Genomic DNA, 25,829 nt, shown 5'->3' with positions numbered 1-25,829 from the left:
TTAAAACCATTATGGTGCATCTGTGTAGTTGTTAAAAGAATGAGTCAGTTTTACACTTAACCAATGTGGAACATTTTAAAATAAATACTGAGGGGCTGGCATCATGGCTTAATGGGTTAAATTGCCACCTGCAGTGCTGGCATCCCATCTGGGTGCCAGTTCAAGTCTCAACTGCTCTACTTCTGATCCAGCCCCCTGCTAATACACCTGGGAAAGTAGTAGAGGATGGCCCAAGTCCTTGGGCCCCTACACCCATGTGGGAGACCCAGAAGCTCCTGGCTCTTGGCTTTGACCTGGACCAGCTTCAGCCATTGTGGCCATTTGGGGAATGAACCAGCAGATTGAAGATCTCTCTCTCCATGTCTGTCTGTCTCTCTCTCTCTCTCTCTCTCTAACTGCCTTTTTTTTTTTTTAAAGCTTTATTTTTGAAAGTGAGAGTTATACAGAGAGAGAAGGGGAGAGAGAGAGGTCTTCTATCTGCTGGTTCACTCCCCGATTGGCTGCAACAGCCAAAGCTGCACCAATCTGAAGTCAGGAGCCAGGAGCTTCTTCCAGGTCTTCCCATGCAGATGCAGGGGCCCAGGGACTTGGGCTATCTTCTACTGCTTTCCTAGGCCATAACAAAGAGCTGGATCGGAAGTGGAGCAGCTGGGTCTCGAACTGGTGCCCATATGGGATGCTGGCACTGCAAGCGGCAGCTTTACCTGCCACAGTGCTGGCCCCATAACGACACTCAGCAGAGTATATTGTAAGCTACCACCTGTGTGAAAAAATGAGTATTCATATACACTCCAACAATACTTATGTGTGGAAGTGGGAGTACACAAGAAACTGGTAATGTTGGTTTCTCCAGGGAGGGTACTGGGATGTAGGGGTCTTAATTTTTTACTATAATTGTTTTTGTGCCTTTCAGATCTTGGACCTTGTATTTATATAACCTAGTAAAAAAGTTAACATTCACGAAAAATTTTACTCAAGTTGGCTTTAAAATGAAGAATGGATGAAGACACAAAAGGAACATATAACAACAACAGAAGGCAGGAGTCCTTTTTTAGGGAAAAAGGCATAATATTAACATCAGATACAATTAAATTCAAGACAAAAATGCAACAAAAGGAAATAAATTATCAAAAGTACAGTCCACCAAGAAGAGATAAAAGTTTTACAGTCTTGGAGCAGGCGTGTGGTGCAGTGGGGAACTCGCCGCTTGGACAGCTGCATTCCACATTGGAGTGCTGATTTGAATCCTGGCTACTCACTACAGTGCCTGGGAGGCAACAGATGATAGCTCAAGTGTCTGAGTTCTTGCCATGCGTGTGACACACCTGGATTGAGTTCTTGGCTCCTGGCTTTGGCCTGACCCATCCCTGGATGTTGTGGGAATTTGGGGAGTGAACTAGTGGGTGGATCTCTCTCTTTGTCTCTTGTTCTTTGTCACTTTTTTTTTAGGTTTTAATAATATTTAAATAGAAAACAAAAACTTTAAAAGTGGTGAATTTGATTAATTTTTAAATTTTTATTTGAGAGAGAAACAGGTGTACAGAGAGAGCTTCTATCTGCTGTCTGCTAGTTCACACCTCAAATGTCCACAGAGGTGAGCAGGTCTGGTCAGACCCCGAAGTGGAGAATTCAGACCAGATTTCCCGCAGGGGAGCCCGGAGACCAATTACTTGAACCATCACTGCTGCCTCCCAGGGTCCTCATTAGCAGGAAGCTGGAATCAGGAGCAGGAGCTGATCCAGGATGGAGACATCCTTACTGGCACCTTAGTTGATAGGCCAAAAGCTCACCTCAGATGTGACCAATTATTGAGGAGAACTACCTACTTAAAACTGTGAGAAGAAATAGACAAAACTAAAGACACAGAGGATTAGAAAGTAACAGGTATTTGCCATAGTGTAAAAGATGCCACATGGCTTGTCCACATCTCATATTGAGGTGCCTGAATTTCAACCTGGTTCTGCTCCCAGTTACAGGTTCTTGCTAGTTTGTACCCTTGGAGACAGCAAGTGATGGCCCAAGTTAGTTGGGTCCCTGTGACCCACATGGCAGACCCGGATTGAGTTCCTGCTCCTGGCTTCAGCCTAGCCCTGCCCTGGTGTTTATGGGTATTTGAGGAATAACCCAGAAGATAGGAGATCTCTCTTTTTCTCTCTGCCTTTAAAATAAATAAAATTTTCTAAAAAACAAAAAAAGTGACAATTTGTTTTGACAAATGTATAGAACTTTGCATCCAACAGTAAATGCACTTTTTAAAATACACAATTTACAAAAATTGTGTATTAAAAAAATTATTTATAAGAAAGAAATCAACTGATTGAGGGAAGGTGCTACATATTGGGGCAAATATATGGCGAAGTGGTTAAGCCACCACTTGGGACACCCGTGTCTCATATCAGAGTACCTGGTTCAAACCCTGCTGCTCCACTTCCAATCTAGCTTACAGCTAATGTGTAACCTGCAAGGCAGCAGATGATGGCTCAAGTATTTGGGTCCCTGCCAGCTACATGGGAGAACCAGATGGAGTTCTGGGTTCCTGGTGAAGCCCAGCATTGGCTGTTGCAGGTACTTGGAGAGTAAACCAACAGATGGAAGATGTCTCTCCATCTGTCTCTTTGCCTTTCATATAAAATGAAAATGAATTTTAGAAAATCAAAAATAAATTTATTTTAAAAAAATGCTGGGAAGCTGATGCTGTGGCATAGCGGGTAAAGCCACTGCCTGTAGTGCTGGCATCCCATATTAGTGCTGGTTCAAGTCCCGGCTGCTCCACTTTCAATCCAGCTCTCTGTTATAGCCTGAAAAGGAGCGGGAGACCTAGAAAAAGCTCCTGGCTCCTGGCTTCAGATCAGCCCAGCTTTGGCCAGTACAGCTATTTGAGGAATGAACCAGCAAATGGAAGACCTTTCTCTGCGTGCCTCTGCCTCTCTGTAAATCTGCCTTTTGAATAAATAAATAAATAAAAATTTTTTAATGCTGTGTATCCAAACTTTTGGGAAGATGAGGAAACTGAAACCCAGCTACGCTAAGCGACTTGCCCAAAGTCACATAGATGGTGAAAGTAGGGTCAGACTAGAGCACTGTCTCTCCAGAGTCTTAAGATGAACATAGACTTGCCCTACCAGATTTGAATAAACATGCAGAATTGTTATAAATATAGCCCGAGAGATTGGTGGAACTAAACAGAATGTTCTAAAGCAAGGGCTGGCGTAGTATAGCAGGTCAAGCCGCTGCCTGCTATGCTGGCATCCTGTATGGGCTCCAGTTGGACTCCTGGCTGCTCCACTTCAGATTCAGCTCCCTGTGAATGTTCTTGAGAAGACAGCAAAGGACGACCCACGTGCTTGGGCCCCTGCACCTGCGTAGGAGACCTCGAAGAAGCTCCTGGCTTCGCATCAGCCCAGCTCCAGCATTTTAGCCATTTGGGGAATGAACCAGTGGATGGAAAATCTTTCTCTCTGCTTCTGCCTCTGCCTCTGTAACTCTGCCTTTCAAATAAATAAATAAATCTTTTTGAAAAGTACATAATGTGATAACTTGGGGATTTCATGGGGGTTATTAACATGTTTTATTATACGATGTATTATTTATATGATGGCGATGCTCTTTGTAATTCTCTTATAATAGGAAAGTACTTTAAAAATTATTTAAGAGAGAGCTTCTAGTTGTTGATTCATCCCCCAACTTCCTACAACAGCTAAAGCTGGGCTGGAACTGAAGCTGGGACCTGGGAATGCTGTCCAGATCTCAACAGACTGCAGGCAGGAACCCACTTATTTGAACCATCAACACTGCTTCCCAGGGTCTGCAGGTGGGAAAGTAGAGTTGGGAGCTGGAGCCGGGAATGGAACTCAGGCAATCCAATTTGGGATATTGGCATTTTGACCACTAAGTTAAACAACTGCCCTACTTTTTGTTGTTGTTGTTGTTTAAGAATGAGGACTGGGGCTGGCGCAGTGGCGCAGTGGCGCAGTGGGTTAAAGCCCCGACCTGCCAGCATTCCATATGGGCACCAGTTTGAGTCCCAACCTGTAACCTAAGCTGTTCATCACTATGCTGTAACACAAGCTTAAAACATCTGCCTAGGTTTCTATTATATTCTACACATCTTTTTCTTTCTACCTCTCTACTTCTACCTTTCTCTGTAGCTCTGCCTTTCAAATAAATAAATCTTTGGGGAATAAAAAAATAAGGACCAGTTGAAAGATATGAAATAAGACTTAACAAATCTGAGCAAGAAGATGATAGAGGATGTCATGGTAAGGAGTTCAGGGTAACACTCTGGTGTCTAAATTTTTTCACCCCTTTTCCTGTGGAGCCTTCATATAGGGAAAATAGTATGCAATGTAGCATTACTTTACGCGGGGGAAATGTGGCGTTACTTTATAATGACTGAACAAGCACCTCACATGGTGCTGCTCGCTATACACGCAGTTGGAAAAATGCAGCTTGACCTTGAGGTCTTATGTGAAAATTTCTGCTTCTCTGCTTTTCTTCTTCTACTTCAAGGGCAGACCCAATCTGACCTTGTAGTTCATAGAAGCTGCAGTGGAGGATAGCCAGACCTGTTCTGAGAGGGCCAATTTACCTATTCATGTAGGATAAGAAGAACCAGAGCAGGAGAGCTATAGGGCACATGCCTGTGTCAGGCTTTAGCCAGTCACTGTAGCAGTTCTTCCCGCATTGGGCAGAGGTGGAAAAGGGTGGGGACAGAAGAGTAGAACCCCTTACCCTCAGCGTTACAGGATGGGACTGCCTTTGTTTAAAATGCAGCTTTGTATCGCTTCTCGGCCTTTTGGCTAAGATCAAGTGTAAAATGCAGCTTTGTGATCTTGGGCGAGATTTTTTTCTTCAATATCCTCTTCAGAAGGGGAATAGTACCTATGGTACCTACTCCATGGAGATACTGAGAGACATTAAATGAGGTAATCTATGGACAGCTCTGAGTCAGTAAATAGATATGCTCAACCTCAATTGTAAGATGATGGTAAAGGGCCATTAATATCCATCAGACTAGCAAAAATATGCAAGATTATTTTCAAAGGGCTGGAGAAATTGGCACTCATTTACTGTTAAAAGCATAAATAAAAACAACCTTTTTGAAGACTGACAGAATTTAATATGTGATATAACAGTTACACTTCTAGGAATCTATCTAGTAAAACCATTTGCACATATGTACAAAGATAAATGAACAAGCTGATCACTGTAGCACTGTTTACAGTAGCAAATCCATGGGATGTAACCAAAATAACTATTAATAATTAAATAAATTATAGTGTGGTTACCATAATCTACAGAAGAATGAGGAAGATCTATTTGTACTAACATGGAAGATCTTCCAAGATACATTTTTTTTTTAAGATTTATTTATGGGGCCGGCGCCGCGGCTCACTAGGCTAATCCTCCGCCTAGCGGCGCCGGCACACTGGGTTCTAGTCCCGATCGGGGCGCCGGATTCTGTCCCAGTTGCCCCTCTTCCAGGCCAGCCCTCTGCTGTGTCCAGGGAGTGCAGTGGAGGATGGCCCAGGTGCTTGGGCCCTGCACCCCATGGGAGACCAGGAGAAGCACCTGGCTCCTGGCTCCTGCCATCGGATCAGCGCGGTGCGCCGGCCGCAGCGCGCCGGCCGCGGCGGCCATTGGAGGGTGAACCAACGGCAAAGGAAGACCTTTCTCTCTGTCTCTCTCTCTCACTGTCCACTCTGCCTGTCAAATAAATAAATAAATAAAAATAATAATAAAAAAGATTTATTTATGTATTTGAAAGTCAGAGTTACGCAGAAAAAGAGAAGTCTTCCATCCTCTGGTTTACTCCCCAGCTGGCTGCAACGGCTGGAGCTGTTCCAGGAGCCAGGAACTTCCTCTGGTTTCCCACTGGGTGCAGGGGCCCAAGGACTTGGGCTATCTTCTGCTGCTTTCCCAGGCCATAGCAGAGAGCTGGATTGGAAGTAGAACAGCGGGGACTTGAACTGGCACCCATATGGGATGCCAGCGCTGTAGGTAGTGACTTTACCCACTAGGCCACAGCACCGGCCCCCCAAGATATATTGTTTAAATTGCAGAATAAATTTCATAACTCATGCCTAATTATGCTTTAAAAACAAAAATAACTGAGGCTGGGGCTAGGGTGAAGCTGGTTAAAATGCTGTCTGCAGTGCCAGCATCCCATATGGGCCCTGGTTTGAGTCCCAGCTACACCGTTTCTGATCCAGTCCCCTCTAATGCACTTGGGAAAGCACTGGAGGACAGCCCAAATGCTTGGGTCCCTGCACCCACTTGGGAGACCAAGAGGAAGCTCCTTGACCCTGGCTTCGGCCTGGCCTAGCCCTGGCTGTTGCAACCATTTGGGGAGTGAACCAGCAGTTGGAAGATACCTCTCATCTCTCTCTGTCTCTCCCCTTCTCTGTAACTCTGCCTTTCAAGTAAATAAATCTTTTTTTAAGAAAAAAAAAAGTGTGTGTGTGTGTATACACTGCACATGCATGCACTCACACGTAAATGCACAAAAAAAAGTTTAGAAAGACACACATCAAATAACAGTTTGTTAATGCAGAATTTTTAGAATTTGTTAGGGTCAGTAAATGGGTTTTACCACTTTAGTCTGTATTATCTAGATATTCAGATATCTATCTTAAAAAAATGAACTGCGAGCTGGTTGTTACTGCTTTCAATATTTGGCCGCTTGGGGCAGAAGAGCTGAAGTCAGTTTGGCTGAGGATAAACACAAGTTTGCAAGTGAGAAGTCTTGGGGAGTGAAACTAGCTTGTATAACAGACTTTCAGGTGGAGCAGTACTGTCTTACATAAGTGGTTCAATTTTGAAGTGTTAATGAAAACAACCTATTTTGGAAAGAAACAAATTTCAGGTCAGGGATATTATGAAGTACACAGTATGCTGGCTACTCTTGCTGTAGGCGGAGTTTGCATTCTTTTGTAATAGTATGTGAAGTTGTATTGACATCCTAAATGTAGATATGCTCTGAATCATCCCCTCCTGAAGTTCTTTACCCTGATTGGGTGTGCGAAGACAAGGTACGATAGCATTGTGCATACCCTAAATTATTAGAGAAGCTTCCGATTTTCTTCAGTGTGCTGTGAGACTGTAGGACATTCTTACCGTGTTTGCTTTGGTCAATGGTTTTCTTAAATTCCAAGGCGTGTTACATTTTAAACTGAAATACATGAAAGGTAGCTTGGTTTGATTCTAGTTCTAGACTTTGGCATTACTTGGAGAGTTTTTTGGTTTTTGTTTTTTAAGATTTATTTATTTATTTGAAAGGCCGAGTTACAGAGAGAATCGTCCATCTGCTGGTTCACTCCCCATATGGCCAGGGCTGGCCAGGCTAAAGCTAGGAGTTTCATCCAGGTCTCCCACATAGGTGCAGGGACCCAAATACTTGTGCCATCCTCCTCTGCTTTCCTAGGCCGTTAGTAGGGAGCTGGACTGCAAGTGGAGAAGCTGGGACTTGAACCGGTGCCCACATGGGTTGTGGTGTAGTAGGCAGTGGCTTAACCTGCTGTGCTACAACACCAGCCCCTGTTGGGAGCTTTTTAACAGAATCTTGCATCCATTGCAAGAAATTCTAACTTCACTAATCTGGGATTTTGCCTGGGCACTGAGATTTTTAAGTTCTCTGGGAATTCTAATATAGAGACCACTGATTTAGAGACAGTTGGGACGCCTGTGGGCTTGGAGTGCTCAGAGAATGGGTCTAGGGTTAGGTGAGTGATTCTTCCAAGTTGTCACAAAACCTTAGCCTTCTCAGTTCTCTCTTGTTTTTAAGATTTATTTATATGTGTATTTGAAAAGCAGAGTGATGGTGGGAAGGGTGGAGGATATCTTCCATCTACTGGTTCACTCCTCAAACGCCTGCAATAGCCTGGGCTGGGCCAGGTGAAAGCCAGGAGCCAGGAGCTCCATCCAGGTTTCCTGGTGGCAGGGGTCCAAGTAGTTGGGCCGTCTTCTGTTGCTTCTCAAGCACATCAGCAGGAAACTGGATTGGAAGTGGAGTAGCTGAGACTTGAACCAGACCTTTGATATGGGAAACCAGTGTCATAAGAGCAGCTTACTTAACCTCTGTGCCACAACAATGGCCCCTCAGTTCTGTCTATATATATGCGCTATGTTAGAATAACCTGTAGAGCTTTCCCTTTTTTAAAGGAAAGAAAAAGAGCCCATGCTCAGACCTACTGAATAAAACCCTCAAAGGTACAGCCTATACGTACATTTTTTAAAAAAGATTTATTTTATTTATATGAAAGAGATACATAAAGGAGAGGCAGAGAGAGGTCTTCCATCTGCTGGTTCACTCCCCAGTTGGCTTCAATGGCCAAATTGCACCAATCTGAAGCCAGGAGCCAGGAGCTTCCTCTGGGTCTTCCCACGCGGGTACAGGGGCCCAAGGATTTGGGCCATTTTCCACTGCTTTCCCAGGCCATAGCAGAGGGCTGGATTGGAAGTGGAGCAGCCAGGTCTTGAACTGGCACCCATATGGGATGCCAGCACTGCAGGCGGCAGCTTTACCTGCTACGCCACAGCGCCAGCCCCATACATACATTGTTTTTAAAGCCACCTTGCCAATTTCACCAGCACCACTAGGGTTAGTAATCACCAAAGCATGCACTCTTTTCTTTATTTTTTTCAAGTTTCACATACTTACTGATCAGTGTAATAAACTGATCAGTAAATTGAATCAACATTACTGCATGCAGTTAGAGGAGAAATATTTCCTGATTAAGTGGCAAATTGTGTGGGTGGCTTCTAGAAGACTTTCATTCTAAGCAGCTTTATGGTGAAACTTTTTTTTAAGATTTATTTATTTGAAAGAGTTAAACAGAGGAGAGGCAGAGAGAGAGAGAGAGGTCTTCCATCCACTGGTTCACTCCCCAATTGGCTGCAACGGCTGGAGCTATGCCAATCTGAAGCCAGGAGCTAGGAGCTTCTTCAGGATCTCCCACGTGGGTGCAGGCAACTTTACCCAGTATGCCACAGTGCCGGCCCTGAAACATTTCATTTAGAGGTCTGGACCTTCTTTTTTCAGTTTGCTGTAAACTAGCGTTCTGGGTTATTCTTTCTTGCCCAGCTGACATCTGAATTGAACAATCCCAGACACATGACCTACAATGCAGCTGTAGTACCTCCTACTCCAATAAACAGGAAGAGAGGGATAAAGCTTGGGTGCTTCTTGGCCTGACTGATGATCTGGCATGGTACACTTAAAATGAAAGCCTTGAGGCCGGCGCTGCGGCTCACTAGGCTAATCCTCCGCCTTGTGGCGCCGGCACACTGGGTTCTAGTCCCGGTCGGGGTGCCAGATTCTGTCCCGGTTGCCCCTCTTCCAGGCCAGCTCTCTGCTGTGGCCAGGGAGTGCAGTGGAGGATGGCCCAAGTGCTTGGGCCCTGCACCCCATGGGAGACCAGGAGAAGCACCTGGCTCCTGCCATCGGATCAGCACGGTGCGCTGGCTGCAGCGCGCCGACCGCGGCAGCCATTGGAGGGTGAACCAACGGCAAAGGAAGACCTTTCTCCCTGTCTCTCTCTCTCACTGTCCACTCTGCCTGTCAAAAAAAAAAAAAAAAGCTTTGAATCTGCACTGAGAGACAAAGAAATTTACAAGGCTGGGATTAGGCAGTCTGTCGCTGTGCCTTTTTTTTTTTTATTTTTAAGATTTATTTATTTATTTGAAAGGCAGAGCTACAGAGAAGGTGAGACAGAGGTTGAGAGAGATCTTCCATCTGCTGGTGCAATGGTCAGGGCTGGGCTAGGCTGGAGCAAAGAACCTGGAACTCCATCTGGTTCTATGTGGGTAGCAGGGGCCCAAGCATTTGGGCCATCTTCCACTGCCTTCCCGGGTATATCATCAGGAAGCTGGGTCAGAAGTGGAGCAGCTGAAACTTGAACCATTGCTCATATGGGATGCCAGCTTACCCTTCTGAGCCACAACACTGACCCCGTGTTAGTGCATTTTTTAATCCAGCAGATATTTGTGTCAGTCCTAGTTGAATAGGCACAATACCTGTTCTCTCCAGCAGTAGCCATGTATTTTTTTTTTTTTTTTTATCATTCTGTCTTTGCTTCTGTCTCTCTGTTCCAACTGAGGGACTAAAGTAATCTTAAAAGAGCCATGATGACTTCAGCAAATAAGATTATCACAAAGAGGGCCATCACTGTGGGTAGTAGGTAAAGCTGCCGCCTGCAGTGCTGGCATCCCTTATGGGCACTGGTTTGAGTCCTGGCTACCCATCTTCCGATCCAGCTCTCTGCTATGGCCTGGGAAAGCAGTAGAAGATGGCTCAAGTCCTTGGGACCCTGCACCTGCATGGGAGACCCGGAAGAAGCTATTGACTCCTGACTTCAGATCAGCACAGCTCTGGCTGTTTCAGCCATCTGGGGAGTGAACCAGCAGATGGAAGACCTCTCTTTTTGCCTCTGCCTCTCTGTAACTCTGCTTTTCAAATAAATAAATCTTTAAAAAAAAAAAAAAAAAGATAATCCACAGGGATAAACTGGGCACTTGGGTGGCCCCCTTTTTTTTTTTTTTTCAAGATTTTTTAATTTATTTATCTATTTGAAAGGTAGAGTTACCGACATTGAGAGGGAGAGATAGAGAGAAAGGTCTTCCATCCACTGGTTTGCTTCCTAGATGGCCAAAACGGTTGGAGCTGGGCTGATCTGAAGACAGGAGCCAGGAGCCTCTTCCAGGTCTCCCACGCAGATGCAGGGGCCCAAGCGCTTGGGCCATCTTCCACTGCTTTCCCAAGCCATAGCAGAGAGATAGATCAGAAGAGTAGCAGCCAGGACTAGAACTGGCACCCTTTGAAATGTCAGTGCCACAGGCAGAGGATTGATCTACTGCACCAGAGTGCCAGCCCCGGCCTATGTGTTTTAAGTTTTTGTGTTCATAAATGGGCCTTAGGAAGGCAAATCTGGGTAGAGGTGGAATGAATGGACTCGGAGCCTTCTCACAGTAATGGTTTTATCTCTGCAGTTAAGTATAGTGTGGTCTTGAGACTGCACTGATCAGGGATCTCTTGTATTTCATACTGCTCAGGAACACAGATGTTTATGTGGTCCAATGTTGATGTATTACAGGTTCAGCTTGTTGGTTTAGATGAGGAGAGTTCAGAGTTCATCTGCCGAAATACCTTTGACCACCCATACCCAACCACAAAGCTCATGTGGATCCCTGACACAAAAGGTGTCTACCCAGATCTGCTGGCGACCAGCGGCGACTATCTCCGTGTATGGAGGGTAAGCTGCCAGACAAATGGCTCTCACAGTGTCAGCTGTCAAAGTGTAGAGACCCAGAGAACAGACGGGCTGCAGGTAGCAACTCACCGCAGCATGGAAGAACAAGGGAAGCTTATCACAACTGATGCTGGGCTCGGCAGGTTTTCTAGCAAATCTAAAACCCCATGACATCTTGTTGCTGGTTGCAGTCAGCCCTAGAAATCTGGGGCTCAGTTAACCTGACAACAGTGGTAACTTTCAGTGCATTTGGGGATACTTGAGATCTCTTATGCCGTTTACAGCCAAGCTGTTTTTGAGTAAATTAGACAAAATACCAGACCATTGATTCTGATAAAGTGTGTGAGTGGATCTCGCCTCGCCTCTCAGCTGAGCTGGTAGTCAGCGGCACCCTTGCCAGCAGGGGGCGCAGAGACCAGCTAGGCAAGGAGAGACGACCTCTTCTCTAGAAAGGTGCAGGGGTGGAAATTCAGAATGTGGAGCTGGGCAGAGGAGAAGAGCAGGAGAGGAACCCAGTCCCTCCGGGTTTATCTTTCTTTGTGATAAAAATGTTTTCCCTCAAAACCTGTATTTACTAAGAAACTGTCTAAGCAGGGGGCTTTTAAGCTTGCTCATGATGATAAGACGCTGATCTTCAAAAATGACTGCTCCTTTAGGTTGGTGAAACAGAGACCAGGCTGGAATGTTTGCTGAACAACAACAAGAACTCTGATTTCTGTGCTCCCCTGACTTCCTTTGACTGGAATGAGGTGGATCCCTATCTTTTAGGTAAGGGGGTTACACAATGCTTGAAGAAGCAAAGGTGCATTTGCTTAGCTGTGACACTGAGCTGCATGCATCAGCCTAGAGCAAGGCCTGATGGGAAACAGGCAACTATGGCAGGTAGCTATTAATTCCTCACATGCAGTCGAGCTTTTCGTTGTGTATCTCTTACCTCTCCAGTTAAAATCTAAGACTCTGAAATGAGGGCTGACTACCTGACTCTGTGGCTCGCTGGCTCCCTCCCTGTGCCGAGCAGATGAGCAGGCCCAGGAGGAAGTTTGCTGGGAACCTCTTTCCCAGCGGCACTGACTGGCGTTGGTCATTTGCAGGGACCTCAAGCATTGACACGACTTGCACCATCTGGGGGCTGGAGACAGGGCAGGTGCTGGGACGAGTGAATCTTGTGTCTGGCCACGTGAAGACCCAGCTGATCGCCCATGACAAAGAGGTAAGATGCGGTGCTTTCTGTGAGAGGCGAGGGCGCTCTCTGTTTTGCAAAGTAGAAAATCATCACAGCACAGCAACACAGGAATGTGTCAAAACAACGTTGTTGTAATTAATGATTTTTGGACATAGATGACTTATTTTATGGTCTGGTTTTTCTTTTCATGACAGAGGTTGCTTTTTTTTAGTGTCAGCTACATATAGACAAGCTGAGAACTGATATGATTAAAAAATAGTCACAGAGTAGCAACTGTTTGGAGACATTAGTTGTTTGGGAGATGAGGAAGACAAGAAGACGGAGAATTTCCTGATGTTCAAACCTAATTATCAGGTTTTCTCCGACATTGTATTCTGAAATTCTAATGTGTTCACTTAATCTTTGTACTTTGATGCTATTTGGAATTGAACATATTTCTCTTTAATGATGATGTGTCTTCTGTATCTTGGAAATGCTGAGGGAAGCTCTTTGTGTTTTAATCAAGGCATTCTTCCAGGTGATTTTTGGAAAATGGTCATCAGTGTTCCTCCTAGAGCCATTCCATGCCCCGGCACTGACTTCCTGTGGGTAGTGTTTCCTTTTCTACTTTACTCTCACAGCTGGAGGTATTAATACGCACACAGATAAAAGAGAATGAATGCCTTCACCTCAGCTTAGAACCTTAAGGCTGTCAACAGAATGGCGAGGTTATCCTTCATAATTAGTCGGGCCGGTTCTTTGGCTTTTTGTGCTCCTGAGGGTAAGATCTGTTACAAGACTTGACTGCTGCTGACCAAGGGTCAGATAAAGAGTTGATCCTGCAGAGAGGACAAGAAAGGAACTTCTGGAAACTGTTGGCATCAAGTGGAACAAGTTAACACATCCTGCGTGTGTGACAACTTAGCCTGCTGTTCTTTTAGGTCCAACCCAAAAAAAGGGGAACTTTTCAGCAGTGGGGGTTTGCTTATTCAGATGCTGCTTGGTAAAGCTGAGAAGCCACGTAGGCAGCCGTGAGGCGTTCTGGAGGCTGGGAGCATGGGGAGTTGCTGCTGCCCCTGAGCCAAGGGGCCAGAGCAGGAAGCGGGGTACTGGAGCCTGGGGTTCGATTTACCTGGCGGAAATGCTTCAGGAAACAGGGGAGGAAAAATACCACAACTTCTCCCTGCCCCTCCCCCTCCAGCTTCCCAGGCTGAGTAACAGCTGGCAGACAAATAAAAAGCCAAATGCAGCCTGTAGGAATCAGTTCTCTTAAGATACAGAGAAGAGCAGGATGGAGGGCCGGGGCAGATCGTAACAGCAGACAAACCCTGGACTGAAGCCCTAGCCTTAAAGGCATAAGCCCAAGAAACCAGCCCACATCTGTCTGTTGAAGTAAGGGAGGCTCTGGTGGCAGATGAGAGTAGAGGGAGGATTATTGTAGCCGGCACTTGTCACCTTCCCTCTGTTTCTGATGAGCCACACTAGTGGGCGCAGATGAAGGGGCAGCCACTCAAGGCTGAGGCACTTTACACCTTGTCCACACTGCTCGGGGGCACCTGTGGCATCTCTGTCCCTGAGGGTGCAGAGAGCTGGCACGGTGAGCAGGACATGCCCTGTAGCTGCACAGCGCTGGACGGGCCCTTGAGGTGTTGGTGCCACGCTGCATGTCTCCTTGTGGTGACTGCCCAGGTCCCTTTTAAGCCTTTCCTCACTCCTGCCATGAAAGAGGGGCACGCTCTCTGTAGTCAGCCGGAGAAAAGGGCATTCCAGGCTGTGGCTGTGGCCCTTAGCTGGCAGGACCTCCAGGATCCTGGAGCTGCAGCGTGTAGTGACGGATTCCACTCAGGTATCCCCAGAAGTCAGCTGTCATTATTATCCTCGACCCCAGAAGATGGGTTTTGTCTGACATTTGTGATTTTCTTTCTGTCTGTTTTCACATGTGTGCCTCTGGCCTCTCTGTCTCAGTCCCTCTGTTTCTCTGAAGCTCTCCATTCTCTCTGCCTCTGTTTCTTCAGAGACATGTGTGATAAGCAGTGTTTGTAGCAAATGATAAATGCGGAACACAATGATTCAAACCTGAATAGATTCACATACAAGAATAAATCGTCCTAGGGAAGAAGCAGAATGTATGGAAGGACGACAGTGATCCTACGCCCATTTGTGAATGTAGGGGTTCCTGAACCTCCCCATAACTCAAAGTTGTTTCACCTCTTGGTCTCCGGACCAGGTTTAGATGAATTAGATTTCCCTGCTATAGGAAAAGGAGGTAACAGTTCTGCATCTGACTGAAGCTTCCTTTTCCACAATAGGTCTATGACATCGCGTTTAGCCGGGCTGGGGGTGGCAGAGACATGTTTGCGTCTGTGGGTGCTGATGGCTCCGTGCGAATGTTTGACCTCCGTCATCTGGAACACAGCACCATCATTTATGAAGACCCACAGCATCACCCATTGCTGCGCCTCTGCTGGAACAAGCAGGACCCTAACTACCTGGCCACCATGGCCATGGATGGAATGGAGGTGAGCACCCGCCCAGTCTAACACAGGCCCTGCCACTGAACTCCAGCGCTGACGAGTGCTTAGATTGGTTCTCTACTGGTGGCAGCCTTGCCCCCAGGGGATCTTTGGAAATGTCCAGGGTCAGATGGATCTGGGAGGCTGCTACGCTTTCTACAGTGCACAGGACAGCTTCCTGGCAAAGTATTATCCCCCTGAAATGTCCATAATGCCAAGGCTGAGAAAGCCTGATCTAGGACAAGGACTGTGGCTAAGAATTTTTTCTTTTTTTTTTTTTTTTTAAGATTTATTTATTTATTTGAAAGTTAGAGTTGCAGAGTGGGGAAGAGGAGGGAGAGACAGCGAGAGAGATCTTCCATCCACCAGTTCACTCCCCAGTGGCCATAATGGGCGGGGCTGGAACAGTCCAAAGCCTGGAGCCGAGAGCTTCATCTGGATCTCCCACATGGGTACATGGGCCCAAAACTCAGGCCATCCTCTGCTGCTTTCCCAGGACATCATCAGGGAGCTGGTACTGTGGTGCAATAGGCTAAGCCTCTGCCTGCTGCACCAGCATCCCATGTGGGTGCCAGTTTGTGTCCCAGCTGTTCTTCTGATCGGCTCTCTTGCTATGGCCTGGGAAAGCAGTAGAAGTTGGCCCAAGTCCATGGGCACCTGCACCCACATGGGAGACCAGGAAGAAGCTCCTGGCTCCTGGCTTCAGATTGCCCCAGTTCTGGCCACTGCAGCCATTTGGGGAATGAACCAACAGATGGAGGACCTGTCTGTCTTTCCCTGTCTCTGACTGTAACTCTGTCTTTCATATAAATACACAAAATCTTAAAAAAAAAAAAAAAAGAAAAGAAAAGAAAAGAAAAGAAAAGAAAAGAAAGAAAGAAAGAAAGAAAGAAAGAAAGGAAGGAAAGAAGAAAAAAAAAAGGAGTGGAGCAGCCGGGACTTGAACCTGCACCCGTATGGAATGCCGGTGCTGCAGGTGGTGGCTTTTCCCACTATGCCACAACGCTGGCCCCAACAACTTTTCATACTTGGAGAGTTGGTGCCAAGAAAAATAGTACTTAAGAGTAAACTAAATGGGCCAGCGCCACGGCTCAGTAGGCTAATCCTCCGCCTTGCGGCGCCGGCACACTGGGTTCTAGTCCCGCTCGGGGCACCGGATTCTGTCCTGGTTGTCCCTCTTCCAGGCCAGCTCTGCTGTGGCCAGGGAGTGCAGTGGAGGATGGCCCAAGTGCTTGGGCCCTGCACCCCATGGGAGACCAGGAGAAGCACCTGGCTCCTGCCTTTGGATAGGCGCGGTGCGCCGGCCATTGGAGGGTGAACCAACGGCAAAGGAAGACCTTTCTCTCTGTCTCTCTCTCTCACTGTCCACTCTGCCTGTCAAAAAAAAAAAAAAAAAAAAAAAAGTAAACTAAATCATTTGTGCTTTTGGTGCTGAGGGGAAAAAAAAAATCCCCTTGGGTGGTCTGGGCAGAGTCGTCCAGCTTTAGCAAACACATCTAGGAATCTAGGAATGGCAGCTCTCTCTGTAGCCTGTTACTCAATAAAGGTGGGTGGCAGGCACGTGGTTAGCGTTGGTTTGATGAAGCCAGTTCCTTAGACTTCTTCATTGGTTCCAGATTCTGCCTTGCCAGGGCTCTCATTCTGTCCAGCTGAGATGTACAGAATTCTTCTCTCAGGCACCTGCCAGGAATTGGTGGATCGTCTAAATATGTGTTACCTTTTCCATCCCCCTTTCCTATCCCTCACTACCTGTGTTCTGTGTTTTCTTTTTTCCTCAATCCTTAGGAAAACCTGCATCTCTAATATTCTTTAAGTCCACAAATGAAAAAGTGACACTTAAACAAGATTTTCCCTGGTGTAGTGTCTTTGGTTCTCGTGTTTCTTCTGTTACACCCCAAGTTCCTGGGCCTTATACTTGTGTTTCTGCAGGTGGTGATTCTGGACGTCCGAGTTCCCTGCACACCTGTTGCCAGGTTAAACAACCACCGAGCCTGTGTCAATGGCATTGCCTGGGCCCCGCATTCTTCCTGCCACATCTGTACTGCAGGTAACCATGGTGGGGGGACGGGTAATAAGGAAATCTGCCACTCTTGGCTCCTTACAGTTAACAGACCTTGCTGTTTTCCAAGGACAGTTGGAGACTTCCACATGACATAGTTCAATTCAGAGCCTCCCCACACTTGTGAAAATAAAATAGTTCACATTCGCAGGTGATCCCATACCCTCAGTGCTGTCAGAGCATCTTTTTTTGTTTTGTTTTGTTTTATGATTTTATTTATTTACTTGTGAGGTAGAGTTACAGGCAGAGAGGGGAAGTCAGAGAAAAAGTCTTCTATCTGCTGGTTCACTCCCCAAAAGGTCTCAATGGCCAGAGTTGAGCTAATCCAAAGCCAAGAGCCAGGAGCTTCTTCCAGGTCTTCCTCGTGGGTGCAGGGACCCAAGCACTTGGGCCATCTTCTACTGCTTTTCCAGGCCATTAGCAGGGAGCTGGATTGGAAGAGGAGCAGCTGGAACTAGAACCGGCACCCATATGGGATGCCAGCGCCACAGGCGAAGGCTTAGCCCGGTGTGCCACAATGCCAGTCCCTGTTGGAGCATCTTGTACATACAACTTATATCACGTGTCGGGGATTGGCCTGTGTGTTATATGCACCCACACACACACCAGAGTTCTAGGTTGGTGCAAGGGACTCAGATCCAAGAATGTGAGACAGAGAAGGCGTCCCTCTTGGATGCCACAGGATCTTTGGGACAGCCAACCTGGGCGTCTCCCTGGGACCTCTGAGGCCACACTATAAAGAGCTCACTGTGAACTCTGCAGGCACTAAAGGGCCCCACATGACCTTGGCTATTGAGAGGTGTGGAGGGGCCAACGCTGTGGCATAGCAGGTTAAGCCGCTGCCTGTAGTGCCAGCATCCCATGTGGGTGCTGGTTCAGGACCCAGCTGTTCCACTTCCAATCCAGCTCTCTGCTATGGCCTGGGAAAGTGGTGGAAGATGGCTCGAGTCCTTGGGCCCCTGCACCCACGTGGGAGACCCAGAGGAAGCTCTTGGCTCCCGGCTTCGGATGGGCACACCTCTGGCTATCGCAGCCAACTGGGGAGTGAACCAGTAAATGGAAGACCTCTCTCTCTCTCTCTCTCTCTTTCTCTCTCTCTCTCTCTCTCTCTCTCTGCTTCTTCTCTCTGTGTAACTGTGACTTTCAAATAAATAAATAGATCTTTATTAAAAAAAAAAAAAGAGAGAGAGAGAGGTGTTTAAAAACAGCTGGTCATCAGCATGCTTTTATTCTAGTGATCATGTTGTTAAAAGTGAAAACCAAGCCGAGGGAGATTTGGTAGGAAGGTGGCCTCTGGAGCAAGCTGTAGTGTCTCCTTCCAGACCCTTTGTGTACCCCCAAATACGAGCGTGGATCCCTCTGGTTTACAGGATTCTGTGTGAGCCACAGAGGGTTCTGCTCCTCCTCTTTTTCAGTGCATCTAGCTGCCTCCTAACATACCTTTCTTCTCCTCGCTAATCAGTAGCCTTATAATGAACCTGGCTCACTGCAGAGCCACAGAAGTAACGTAGTGTTGGTGACTTTGTGCCATGTTAGCATCAGTTTAGAAGGTAGGAGTTTTTCCTGGTTTTGGCCCTTGCCCATGCCTGCATGTCCCGTTGAGGAGCAGCTGGGGCCCGTGCTGCCTTCTGGTCCTCAGATTGTGGTCTGCCTGCTTCATTATTGCCTGCTTTTGGTGGCTAGGGTGGGATGGGAGAAGGGAAAAAGGAACTGTGTCATCTGCTGTTCGTGGAGAGCAGAACTGGCCAAGCAGAAGCCACATCTCGTGCCCCTCTGCCTGGCTCACTTTTGTGTGTTGCAACACAGGAGCTGTTGCTGAAGGGAGCTGGATTGGCACTTAAAGAAGAGGGACTCAGGGGCTGAAGGGAGCTGGATTGGCACTTAAAGAAGAGGGACTCAGGGCTTTAGACTGAAAGCAATTCCCAGTCTTTTAAAGTAAATTATCCCTGAGAAGGGCACCTTGTACCTTGCCCAAGTTGTGTGGCCTTCAAAGGCCAGTTTGCCACAGTTAGCCTGGCTTGTTGGAGTTTAGTTTGTTCGGATTCCCCATGCACACCAGACTGGCTTTGAGATGAGAATGAGTGGTAATTTGGGGGATACTATGGCTCTGAAGATCACTGCTTCTTTTTTTTTCCCCTTTCATTAAATTGAGAACTTTTATTTTGATTATAAAAGTAATATGACCACATTATGGACCACTTAGGTAGGAACTACTGAAATACAAACATAACTTACAACCTTGCCATTCTAATATTTTTGCCATTCTCATTTTGATATATTTCCATCTAACTGTTTTTCATGTGCTCATGTATATTTTTAAGATGATTACCTTCTTTCTGGTGATTCCTATAGCTCTTTTGTTGGGAAAACAAATTTAATAGCACATGTCCACACAATCATCTGTATAACAACACTTCACTGAAGTATAAGTGTCCATGAAATGGGTTGGAGGGGCTGGGGGGAGACTCACATTAAATGGGCTCATCAGAGAGGGATCTTTAACCATTAATTTTCTCCTGAAGCCCGACCCCAATGAGAGGAGCCCGTGTAAGTCCCATTCTGCTGAAAACCGGGGCAGTAGATAGAGCCTGGAACATCTGGGACATGTTTGAGGCCCAGATGTGCATCCTGGCTCTACCGCTCGCAGGCTGTCTAACCGTGTGACTTGGGGTGAGTGCCTTAGCATTTCTGAATCTCAGTTTCCTCATCTATAGAATGGGGGTTTAACATAAAAGCCCCACAGAAGTTTGGTCAGCAAATGCTTTCTAAACTGTGACCTGCTCCCCGCATGTAGGGATCTTTGTTCCCATTTCCTGAGTCGTGCTGTGACCTTGCGTGCTGGCTTTGTTTGTCCTTAGCGGATGACCATCAGGCTCTCATCTGGGACATCCAGCAAATGCCCCGGGCCATCGAGGACCCTATCCTGGCCTACACAGCCGAAGGAGAGATCAACAATGTGCAGTGGGCGTCGACCCAGCCCGACTGGATCGCCATCTGCTACAACAACTGCCTCGAGATACTCAGAGTGTAGTGTTGGTGGTGCACCCTCGGGGCAGGGGCTCGTGTTCCCGCCTCTGCCCCACCCCCAGAGTAAGAAGAAACCTGTTCCGGTGGCCAGTATGTCTTTTGTTGCTTTGCACCCACTGTTACCAGAAGCTACTCTAGGAGTTCCTGGCCAGTCACCCTGTCGCTCTCCGTGCTGGACTCAGTGCTGTGTGGCGCCTCCTCGGCCCAGGGCTGAGTTTTAAGAGTTTCTCTCTTCCTTCCTTGATTAAAAGTTTCTGTATATTTGTTTGTCAGCTGTCGTGTTAATGAGCAGTACAAGCACTGGCTGTGTTTTATTCATCTGGCCCAGATGTCTGTCTGTTTGCTGCCCAAGGCAGCAGTGTGTGTCTTGTCCATGTCCACGCCAGCACTTACACGGGATCAAATACCAATTTAAAGTTGTCTTTCCTCCTAGAATCAGTGTCTTTCACAAATTTCAACTTTGTATATTTTTTACCTACCAGGCTAATTTTTTTATGGACAGAATTTTACTCCTCTGGTTTCTTCCTGTGTTTCCCAGTCCTCCACCTCTGCACCTTCCTCTCTTCCCTCAGGGTCTGGAGCTGGGGCTGGGCCCTGACCCCATGAGCAGTTTGCCTTCTTGAGTCACTGCCTGTGTGGCACCTCCCTGACCGGGGGTCCCAAGCCACCTTGGTGCTCTGCAGTCTGCCCACTCCTCACACCTTGCCTCAGCCTGGCTCTTCTCAGGGCCATTCTGGGCTCCGAAACAGACACGGGAAGCCTCCCATCACTCTCTGAAGCACTGCTGGGTCCCCCGACCCCAGTCCCCATCCCTGTTGGGAATGAGCTAGCGCTCAGGCCACCAGGCTAACTGGGTACCAGAATTGAGAGGAACAGTCTCAGGAAAGCTGGATTTACTGTTTCTTTCCAGTGCATGGTTGCAGAGTCTGTTTCCCACCAAGTGTAAACACTAGGCTGTTGCGTTTCGTGTCTTGACCCGTGGGCAGGAATGATCAGGAAGCTGGACTTTGGTGTTTCTGTGTGGCGAGTGCACTGCTCCTGATGGCCTGCTGGTTCCTCGTGGGCTTGAGTGCCCTGTGGCGACCCTGAGGAAGGTCTTCAGTGGAGGTGACTGGCAGCTGTCCTAGGGGATGAACCCAGTGGTGGTGATGATCCCAGGTCATTAAGCAACTAGCTGCAGACTCAGAGGCCCTAGGGTCAGCCAGTGAAGCCCCCACCCCCACCTGCACCCCCCACCCCAGATGCAGGTTCCGAGCAGAATTGGACTTGTGGGCTGTGGCTGTGTTGACTGAGAAGCTGCAAGTGTCTGTTTCCGTTCCATGAGCGAGTTCCGTGGAGGGGCCGTGCGTGCTGTTAGATGAGTCCTTGGGCAGTCAGAGTGTGGGACATGCTCCGGGGCAGAGTTCACCTGGTTCCTGGTGCTCTGCCAAGTGCCTGAAGGTTTGCAAGACCCTCTGAATTGCACATTGAAATTAAGAGACCAGCAGGCCTTAGACCAGTGGTTTTGTCCACCTGGGCTCTTGCCTGCTTGAGAAATGAAAGAATTAATTTTGTTCTTCGAGCCCTTAACTCCTTTTGGTTGAGTCTTTCTTTTCCAAAGCGGATGTATTTGTATGCCAAAGGTCACAGCTCTGCTTGCTGCACAGGGGCTTGTCCCAGAAGAAAAGGCTCTTCATTGTAGTCAGGCCCTGTGCTCTTCTGCCTTTATACTTTGTTCAGATTTGAGGGCTTTTTGCTGGCGTCTGCATGAGGCTCACTCCTGCCTTTAGCACTAGATCACACGGCGTCGTGGCCGGGAGGTGGGGGCGGGCAGGCCAGCGGTTCTTGATTGGAACGCTCCTCTGCTGACAGCGTTTGGTAATGGCTCTGGGGTCCTTCCCTCCGTAGGAGCAAGTGAGCTGATGACTGCTGTGTTGGGAGCCCATCCGCTCCTGCCTGTGGAGAGGGGTTACCAGAGGGGGTCATGGTCCTGCTGGGACCACGCTTGTCTCTGCTGAGCTCTGAGTCAGGATTCTTGCACTTGGACCTGGTCTGAATGGTGAGAAGATTTGTCAGCCGAAGCTCAAAAACAACAACTTGAAAAAGTGTTAACAGTAGTAGTGATAAGAATTGGATAAGATAGCTAATTACTCTGGAAGCCAAGGGCCCCTGACGGTTTCCCCCCTTGCCCTGTGGGCTCCCAGCCCCGTCATCCTCCCCCAGGCCCTGCAGTGTATCCCGTCTGCCTGCGTCCTCCTCAGGACTCAGGCAAACCCACACGTGCTCACAGCTGCTGCGACTTGAAGCCCCAGCTCTCTCGTCCTCCCTTTATGCCACAGGCCAGGCGGCCTCGCGGCTGAGGAGGGGATTTCTGCCGTCTCGGGATCTGGAAAGCCTCTGGGTCCTCTGGGAAGCACAGATCTGTGGTGGTTTCGGAAGCAAGGCTCCGCTTCATTTGTTCAGCTCCTCAGATTGACAGGCAGCTGGCCCGGTGGGAGGCTGAGGACCTGTTCTCAGTCGTGGACAAGCAGCCCCGGGCCTCACTAGGAAGCAGGCAGCTCCGAGCGCCGGCGCAGCTCGCCGAGGCCCTGTGTCTAGCTCTCCGCAGCTACCTGTGCCCTCCCACCTGCTCTGAGGAAGGGGAAGCTGCTGGAAAGAGCAGGCCTCAGGTCTCTGCCACCAGAGGGCTGGGGAGTGGGTCCACGCCCGGCCAGGACTTGCATGTTTATACCCAGGGGAGTCAGAACCCTCCCCAGGGAAGAACCAGCCTGCAAGGTGAGGACTTGAAGAGCAGAGGCACGTGGTAACTCGGTGAGAATTTTCTTTGCAGACCCAGAATCAGCTCTCAGAGAATTGGCTAAGATCCAGGAAGAAACAGGAAAGAAAAAAAAATGAAATCCGGCAAGATTTTGGTGATCATTGTGGCTGAAGTTTTAGAAGATTTAAGACCCTGGAGAAAGTCGATGGTGTGTGTGTGATCAGACAGGCAACTTGCAAGGGCAGTGAGGGTCTGAGCTGGGTGTGGAATGAGACCACGCCCTCGCCCGAGTCGGCCTTCCTGGGCCGTAAATCAGGCATCTGATGCTGGTGAACTGCGCTGACAGGATGACCGAGCGGGTCAGAGGGCTCCTCTCAGCAGCAGAGCAGCCAGAGGTGATGTTTGGTGGTCCCAGTCTGTGCGCCGTGGAAGCCCTGTGACTGTTCTGGACTGTGACTCTTGGTTGCTGTTTAGAGCAGCAAGAAGCGGAAGTTGTAAACAGGCATGCAGGCTTTCTCCCTCTTCTCTCTCCTCTCCACCATAGCCCTTTCTTGTTGCAGGCCTGGCCCTGAGTTCCTGGACAGCAAGGACGTGCAGGAGCGCGGGTTTACCAGGCATAGGAGGGCAGCACGGGACTGTGCCTCCTTCAGCTCTCTTAGGTAGGACAGGCCACTGAAGTAGAAGAAGCCTGAAAATTCACTTCTCTCCTTGCTGTCTGCAGTCCAGGACGAGGAAAGAGGGTCATGCTTGGCACTTAGGCTGGGCAGGAAGAGAGCTGAGCTGAGCAAAAGCCCAGCGAACCCTGGCCCAGGCTCTCTGACGGTGGTCCTCTCTGCCCCCGCCGGGCGGCTGAGGTTCTCATGTTGCAGAGCCTTGCCTGCCCCGCTCCTCCTCACACAGTTGTCATTGCTGCTGATGGTCAAAGTCAGATATGGACTAGATCCTCTCCAGGTACTTTCTGGATGTTGTTTTTAAAATATGGAAACACAAAGATGCCTTCCCAAAAAGGCTTGGACTAATAGATTAGACCAGAAACAAGTAAGTGAAAGAGAGTTTGAACTCACGAAGAAAGGTGTTGACAGTCTGTGTAAGAGCTGGAGAACTTACAAGCACCTCCCCGTCCTTTGGGACAACCCGGTGAACATGAACTTGGGATATCTGTGATTTAAAATGAATGTCCTCACCTTGGGTTGATTGTGGCACACAGTGTGTTATGGGGATTGTTGAGCTGAGGCTGTGACTCGCTTAGCGAGTGTGAATCATCCGCTTTGATTGCTGTGCATTTTATGACCCCTCTGTCAGTGACTTCCTCCTCCTGCTCTGAATTTGTAGCATGATTGTCTAAAGCTCTATGTAGAAAATGGAGATTTCCTGTTCTCTGAAATGTTAACCTCTAACCAGTTCATTTCTGTGCCCTTTAGCCTAGTGTGTCTGGATGAACTTTCTTGTGGTATATTGAAACTTTCCCTCTATGCTATAGGCTTTGTGGCATCCCGTGGTCAGGTGGAGAGGAAGTGTCTCTTTGCAGAACTGAACTGTAGTCATTTTCCTTTTATAAACATTACTTCAGGACTGTACACAGGGCTTGTAATACATTTTAACACTGTGCTGTGAAACCACGATGGAAATCTCCATTGAAAGCTGCTTCAAAGGCACCTGAACGTGGAGTGTTACAGTTTCTATGACTTTATTTCTTGTTTCCTAAGTACAGTAGACCTAACTTTAACCTTTCATTCTGTTTCAGCCTCCTGTTTAAGAAGTACCGTATTTTCTGCCCATCATACTTTGTAATAAAACTTGAACATGTATAGATTGAACTTCTTGTGATGAATTCATTTGTTCCCACTTGCCACCTTGGTCATGTTCCAGAGACAATGGCTGGGAGAGTAGACTCCACACTTACCTGACTGCCTGACTCATCATCTTCAAAGTTTGTATTTTATTTGTTTGAAGGGTAGACAGAGAGGTGGACAGAGATTATCCAGCTACTGGATCACTCCCCAAATGCCCACAACAGCCAAGACTGGGCCAGGCCAAAACCAGGTGCCAGGAACTCAATCTGGGTCTCCCATGTGGGTGACAGGGGCCCAAGTACTTGAACGATCATCTGCTACCAACTAGAGTGCTCATTAGCAGAAAGCTGGAATCGAGAGCAGAGTTGAGACTTGAACCCGGGCACTCCAATATGGGATACCAACATCCCAAGAGGTATCTCAACTGTTTTGCCAAATGCCTGTCCTGGGTTCATCACCTTTTATCACCTGTTTGGTCACTGTTGCTTAGTTAACAAAACATGGAACACCTGCTCTCTGCCGGAACCGTGACTCTTCCTCAGACTGATGTAAATCTAACAGAGGAGACATCACATAAGTACGTGCAGTGTTGTGTGGGGATGGGGCTGTGTGCAGGCACACTGGTGGCCTTTGAGATGATCACCCCTTTGCCTCTGAGGGGGTCAGGTAGAACTTCACAAGATGAAAGATGTCTGACCTGGCTGTTGAAGGCTGTGCAGGAGTTCTCTGGGAATAGGGAAGTCCTTTAAGGCAGAGAGAACATCCATGGGCAGATCTAGAGGGTCAAGAAAGAATCTGGTCCTATTCAGAGAGCTACAGGTTAATGTGGGTTTTTGTGTGGGGAGTGGTGGGAAATGTGGCTGGAGAGATAGGCAGGAGCAGATTAGCAAGTCTCGTGGTTTGCATTTAGGCCTTAACATTGCTGAGAGTGGAAGGTTTACATACGTACAGGGGCGTCCTGATGAGGATTGCATTTTAGGAAGCTAGGCAATGGAGAATGTCTCTGAAGGATGGAGGGTTGGGAGATGGGGAGGCGGGTCACCAAGGTGAGAGAAAATAAAAGCCGGAACTGCAACAGGAGCAGCAGGGACGGAGGGGACAGGGCTCCAGATAGAGGGCAGTCAGGGTTCAGCCGTATTGGCTACGAAGGAGGGCAAAGAGATGACAACTCCCAGATCTCAGGTTTGGACACCAGGCTCGTGGCTGACCAGGAGTTTCCAGGCCCTGGCCAGTTTCTCAAACTTGGGCACCGACACAGTAGGAGGGGCAGGGGCTCCCACGCCACTTCTCTT

At 48.0% G+C, this 25,829-nt stretch overlaps 1 protein-coding gene across 2 annotated transcripts in view; it reads left to right on the top strand.

Moving 5' to 3' along the window:
- DCAF7 (DDB1 and CUL4 associated factor 7) overlaps positions 1-24,561 on the top strand; it is a 34,649-nt gene extending 10,088 nt beyond the window's left edge. Inside the window, exons 2-8 of one of the 2 annotated variants that reach the window (XR_519349.5) lie at positions 11,091-11,249; positions 11,903-12,014; positions 12,338-12,456; positions 14,718-14,927; positions 16,851-16,968; positions 19,839-20,070; positions 24,489-24,561. Coding sequence is in view for 1 of the 2 variants with exons in the window: in XM_002719469.6 (XP_002719515.1) it covers positions 11,091-11,249; positions 11,903-12,014; positions 12,338-12,456; positions 14,718-14,927; positions 16,851-16,968; positions 19,839-20,011 (891 nt within the window). In the remaining variant the exon portion in view is untranslated. Of the gene's footprint in view, positions 1-11,090; positions 11,250-11,902; positions 12,015-12,337; positions 12,457-14,717; positions 14,928-16,850; positions 16,969-19,838 lie in introns of both variants that reach the window. The other variant, XM_002719469.6, reaches the window with a different exon arrangement.
- The last annotated feature ends 1,268 nt before the right edge of the window (positions 24,562-25,829 follow it).

The sequence above is a fragment of the Oryctolagus cuniculus genome, chromosome 17, assembly GCF_051225735.1.
Source record: "Oryctolagus cuniculus isolate XC-2025 breed Fujian yellow rabbit chromosome 17, ASM5122573v1, whole genome shotgun sequence".
Taxonomy (NCBI): domain Eukaryota; kingdom Metazoa; phylum Chordata; class Mammalia; order Lagomorpha; family Leporidae; genus Oryctolagus; species Oryctolagus cuniculus.
This window is presented reverse-complemented; position numbering and strand designations above follow the sequence as displayed.